Raw genomic sequence first — 6307 nt, forward strand, 5'->3', positions numbered from 1 at the left:
AACACAACATTCAGATCCTTCAGAAGAATTAAATTTTATAAGTGATGAAATGTTTTGATGAATTAGGAAAAGTATTATATGATTCATAGCTAGGGGAGGGTTTTATCGTATTTTTGTTATTTGTAAATTGCATTTACTAATTCTTTTTATTCTTTGAAGACAATATGTAATAATGATCATATTCAGAAGAAGAATCAACTATGTCTTATAACTGGAGCATTCATTAACTGAGCTTATGTGTAACAAACTTCCTGGTTAAAAGTTTATCCGTTAATAAAATAATTTTTCTTTTTGTTTCTGAATTTAAATTGACCCAAAAGGCTAACAAGCTCAATCTAATTCGAAGATCATTAACAAACGAAATTATAATAATTCATTATTAAAATATATTGACTGTAATCAGATTCTTAGAACATTTCCAAAAGCTTCATTCACATTGAAAAACCCTAGAAATTGTTAACCATTAACACTGTAAAGATTACACAAAGATTAAATTCATCAGCCTCCGAATCCGTACAGAGTTCGTCCTTGTCTTTTCAAAGCATAGACGACGTCCATGGCGGTAACAGTCTTCCGGCGAGCGTGCTCAGTGTAAGTGACGGCGTCACGGATGACGTTCTCTAGAAAGATCTTGAGTACGCCACGGGTCTCCTCGTAGATGAGACCGCTGATACGCTTAACGCCGCCACGCCTGGCCAAACGGCGAATGGCGGGCTTGGTGATGCCCTGGATATTGTCCCGAAGAACCTTGCGATGCCTCTTGGCTCCTCCCTTTCCCAAACCCTTTCCTCCTTTGCCTCTTCCTGACATTTTTGGTTCCTTTCTTTCTCTGCAACTTTTCTCTCTCGAGTGATATTGGTAATGAGGTTTCGGAGTTATGTATAGATGTTGAGTTGTGTTATTAGGACCGTTGGATTAGGCTGCGATCCGCGTGTGGAGTCAGTTTGGCTTTATGACCGTTGGATTAGATTAGATTCAATTATCAGAAAAGCTGAATGGTATAGGATGTTCGATAAAAAATGCGCCAAAGTTTTGTGAATGTGTTTGGCTGGCGGGAAGTTTCAAATTCTTTCTTAATGTCAAATTAACACTACCTATTCTATGCATCCAAGTCTTCAAAATATAAAGGGAAATTTTATTTACACCCCAAAAAGTTCTAAAGGCAACTCATTTTGATATTTTTTTATTTTATATAAAATTTATATTTTTAATTGTACTAATTTCTTTTAACTTTTTTCTTTCACTTCATATTCTTAAAAAATATACCTATCCAATAAAAATAAAGTGTATTTTAAATATTATGACAAAAAAATTAAAATAAAAAATTATGTGAAATTTTTTAAGAAAAAAATAAAAAAAAATACACATGAGTTAGAAAAAATTATAAAAATGAAATCAAAATAAGTATTGAAATTAACATAAAATAATGTGAAGAAAAAATTTTAAAAAAATATTAAGATTAATTTTAAAAAATTATTTAAGTTTATATTTTTTTTAATAATGGGGTGTATTTGTAAGTTTAAGGGGTGCAAATATCACTCCCCAATATAAATTAGGAGTGATTTTACAATTCAGCCCTTTTATCTATACATTTTTTTTAATCTCTTTTGCTATTTGTGGAAATTTTTTAGTTAATTTTTTTTAAAATGGTTTACATTGTAATTATTTAAGATATTTTATAAAATTCATAAAAATTTAATACCCCTAACACAAGATTATTTTATTTTATACGCGTATAAAGTAGACTATTTGAACTATATTTTAAGAGTTAATTTTTTTTAAAATTTTTTAAAATTTTATAAGATGTCTTAAATGAATATAATGTAGACGACCATAAAATAAATTAGACTAAAAAAATTTCTCAGATGCTGAAACAGATAGAAAGTGTATGGATAGACCTATTTTATGGGACATTACAAAATTTTTCTATACATTGTACCTATTTGAAATCATAATTTTTTTTTTAAAAAAAAAAAAAAGATGAAATAGAAAAATTATTCATTATACACCCAATATGCTAGGCTTTTTGAGTTATTCTTTTGTTCAACCAAAAGTTGGATTCAAATAATCAAATGGAAAAACAAGATGAAATGTATTAAGAAAAGAGTTTTTGGCACCTAATCCCTTTCAACTATCGTTTCACTTGCATTTAATCCTCCAAGTTCAAATTTTAGCAGTAAAATCCTTCAAATTACTGAAGAAGTAGCAAATATAAAGTGTCATCCGGTAAACTGCTACCATGGGCTGCTTATGTGTATACTCTTGTACATGTGGTACATTTATATTGGTACACCGAATATTATTATTTAAAAATTATTTTCAAAATACATTTAAAATTAAAAAAAGTTATAAAATAAAAAATTAAAATATTCAAAAATATAAAAATATTATAAAATTTGAAATATATTTTTTAAATAATAATATTAGGTGTACCAATATAAACGTGTAACGTGTATAAGAGTGTACACATAAGCAGTCTATGTTGGCAGCAGAAAGTAGATGATACCTTAAATTTGCAAATAGTTAAGTAGTTTGGAGGATTTTACCATTAAAATTTGAGCTTGAAGAATTAATTGCAAGTAGAGTGATAGTTGATAGGATTTAGCCGCAAAAAACTCTAAAAATAATCATGATTTACAATTATTGCACTAATATTAATATTGGCAAAATGAGTCACGTACAATAACACAATTGAAAACTCATACAAAATAAGCGAATTTTGGGCAGTTAATTAATGTTTTGTGAATTTCCCGTGTTTGTAATGGGGTGCTTACAAGCTTGCCTCCTGGGCTGCCAAGTTGAATGTTAGTCTGGTTCTTTCATTAGGGGAAGTTGCACACCCTTCTTGCAACTATAAATTGGTTTGGTTTGTTGTTTTAATAAATTTCACTTTAGCAAAAAAAAAAAAAAAAAAAAAGCGGGTTTGGATTTGAATCATTTTTAAGGGTGACATACCTAACCTAAAAATAACATTGCAATGACCTATTTAAAATATACACAATTATATTATTATAATTCATTACATATAAATTGTATTAAATTCATTACATATAATTCAAAAAAATTAATTAAATAAGACATAAACATGTTATATAACTCATAAATGTGCCGTACATATCTATAAATATATTAACGGTTGATGAGTTAATCAAAATTATGGACGATCTCTAAACTCTTCATAGATATAAATAGATTATGAGGGTTAGGTTAAAATTTATTTATAAAGAAAATTTATAAAAATATTGGAATTTGGTTTAATTTTTATAAAAATACTGTCACACGGATTTTTTTTTCAAAAATACTGTGTTTTTATAAAATATTAGTGGAACACAAAACAAAACAACTAAAAATAACAGTGGAACAACTAAAAAACAACCGTAAAACAATAGTAAAAACTTAACACAGTACACAGTACTTTTGAAAAAAAATACAGTACTCTTGAAAAAAAATTCCGCCCCACAATAAAAGAATAAAAAAGTTGATCAATTCAGTATGTAATGTAAATATCCTTTCATAAATGAGTTGAATTTAAATTATAAATTTCAAAAGAATTAATGATTGGATCAAATTTGAGTTTGTCATTAACTTATATACCTATCACCTAGTCTCAATAATTATAGGGAAATTATAGTAAATAGCCCCAAATCATTGAAGTATGTTAGTGTATGTCCTCATTTCAAAAAAATATAGTAAATGACCATAAATCATAAGACTATGTTAGTAAATGTCCTCATTTCAATTTTTTTTTTTTAATTTTTTTTTAGAATTAGAAGCAAATTATTTAAACATTATGGTATATCTATATCAGTTTTGTTAAAATCTTTTTTATTTTAAAGTTATGTCAATTTTTTTTAATTTTTTATGAGTTGTTTTGGGTTGTTGGTATATAGATTTTGTTGTACGGTATATTTCTATTTTGTTGTATGGTATATTATTATTTTTAGATGATATTTATTTTTTATTATGATATGTATAATAGTGGTATATAATTTTATTAGCATAATAAAAATATTTTAATGTATGTATATAATTTTATTGCCATGCTACATATATTTAATTATTATTTTTATATTTTTTGATTGTATGATTATTTATTTTAAATAATATTTAATTAGTTTTTATTTTATTATATACAATGGTCATGGTATAGATATTTTAATTGTGGTATATAATTTAGTTAGTATAGTATACATGTATATATGTATTAGTAATCTATATTTTTATTATTATTATTTTTTGTACATATGTTTTGGTGTATGGTATATGTATTTTTTGTTATACGGTATATAATTTTTTTTAAATAATATTTAAGTTTTATTTTCTATTGTACTTTTGTTGACATGATATATAATTTTATTAGCATCCTATATATTTTTATTTTTATTTGTTGTTATTATTATATATATTTTTATTGTAAGGTATATATTTTATGTTAATTATATGGTATAGATGTTTTATTGTATAGTATATCATTTTATTTATTTAGATAATGCATGTTTAGTTTTTATTTTAGTATACATAAAGGTGATATATAATTTTGTTAATATGATATATATAATTTTGTTTTAATAATATTATATTATTTTGTTTTATTTTTTATTGTAGGTATATACGTCTTATTGTATGGTATATGATTTTTGTTGTCTATAATATATTATTTATTTAATATGATATTTAGTTTCTATTTTATTATATATAAATTTTTTGGTATGTATTCATATTTTAATGGTGGTATATATAGTTTTGTTAGCATGATATATATATTTTTTGAGTATTAATTTAGTATTGTTATAATTTCTTTGTGGTATATAATTTTATTACTACGGTATATTAATTTTCTGTACTACGATATATCTAATACTGCTGTATATATTTAAATGATCTAATATATTTATTTATTTTTGTTACAATATCATTTTATGCAATACTAAAAAAATTATGTAACTTAATTTTGTTATTATATATATATTTTTTAAAAAAATATGTGATAAATCTATTTTTATAATTTTTATTATCTAATTTATTAGATTTGGCCATTTTCTTAATTTTTTTAAAAAGTGGACATTTACTAACTTAGTTACCAAATTAAGGGCCATTTTGCATCTCAACCCATAATTATATTGAGACTAGGTCCAAAGCTTCACAATTTTAGAGGCCTAAAAGTTTAAAATTAAGAGTTATTTATATAGAAATAATATAATAAATAAATATTTAATTCAACAAGTTGAATAAAAAAAATTATTGTTATTATATTAAATTTAGTAAAAAAAAATAAAAATATCAAATTACATATTTATAGAAATTTTTATTGTTCTTTATTCAATCGCTACAAGATCAACAAGTCCAATTATAGCTCAAGGTGTCAAGTAAAGTTTTAATCAACAAATCTAATTATAGCTCAAGTTTTAATTTAATTACACTACAAAAATAATTACTTTTAGTGACAACCTTTTAGTTACAACATAATTTTTTATGACTAAATGTGACTTGTAGTCACAACAAAAAGTTACTTGTGTGACTAAAATATATTATTTAGATACAAGTTGTCACTAATTTACTTTTAGTTACAACATGTATTATAACTAAAAACACATTTAGTCACAACAAATTATAATTTTTGTGACAAATACCTTTAGTCACAGACGTTTTAGTCACAACATAGGAATGATAATTTATAATTAGTCACAATTTTTTTTTAGTCAGAAGTCTTGTTGTAATTAAAAGTAAGATTTTTTATAGTATTATGAGGTGATTGGGTTCAAACTCTTCAAAAAGTTATTATTATTGTTGTTGTTGTTGTTGTTGTTGTTATTATTTAAGATTATATATTTTTAGTAATTAAGTAGCTAATATTATCATTAGTACAATTTTAAAATAAAAATACTCTAATGTATAATTGTATACTATAGTAACATTTGAAGATCCGAACTTTTAAGGCCCATTTGGCACATCTTTTAGAAAAGTTAAAAGATGCTTTTCAAAAAAATTGTGACAAAAAGATATTTGGTACGCAGTTAAAAAACAGCTTATTAAAGAATTTATAAAAAAGCTACAGCTAAAAGTTAAAGTTGGTACAACCCAACTTTTAAAGAAAGCTACTTTGATTAAAAGACTCTATAATAAATTATTTTTACTAAAAATATATTTAATTATTTATTATATATTACAAAAAATAAAAATATTTTTTTGAAGGAAAAAATATTTAAATTTCTAACTTTTAATTTTGTTTTAAAAATGTTTTATATTTATATTATTAACAAACAATATCAACCTAAGACAACTTAGCTGATTCATTCACCAAAGTTTT

The 6307-nt window shown here is 23.9% G+C and overlaps 1 protein-coding gene across 1 annotated transcript; it reads right to left on the minus strand.

The window, feature by feature from the left end:
• Positions 1–350: 350 nt before the first annotated feature.
• Positions 351–863, minus strand: LOC115698661 (histone H4). Its single transcript, XM_030625792.2, has one exon. It carries the CDS (start codon positions 808–810, stop codon positions 499–501), a length of 312 nt encoding a protein of 103 aa, XP_030481652.1. The 5' UTR covers positions 811–863; the 3' UTR covers positions 351–498.
• Between the last annotated feature and the right edge of the window lie 5444 nt (positions 864–6307).

The sequence above is a fragment of the Cannabis sativa genome, chromosome 8 (genome assembly GCF_029168945.1).
Source record: "Cannabis sativa cultivar Pink pepper isolate KNU-18-1 chromosome 8, ASM2916894v1, whole genome shotgun sequence".
In the NCBI taxonomy this organism is placed as follows: domain Eukaryota; kingdom Viridiplantae; phylum Streptophyta; class Magnoliopsida; order Rosales; family Cannabaceae; genus Cannabis; species Cannabis sativa.

Coding starts and splice junctions, on each gene's coding strand:
- LOC115698661 (XM_030625792.2), bottom strand. CDS start 810: ATGTCAGGAAGAGGCAAAGGAGGAAAGGGTTTGGGAAAGGGAGGAGCC.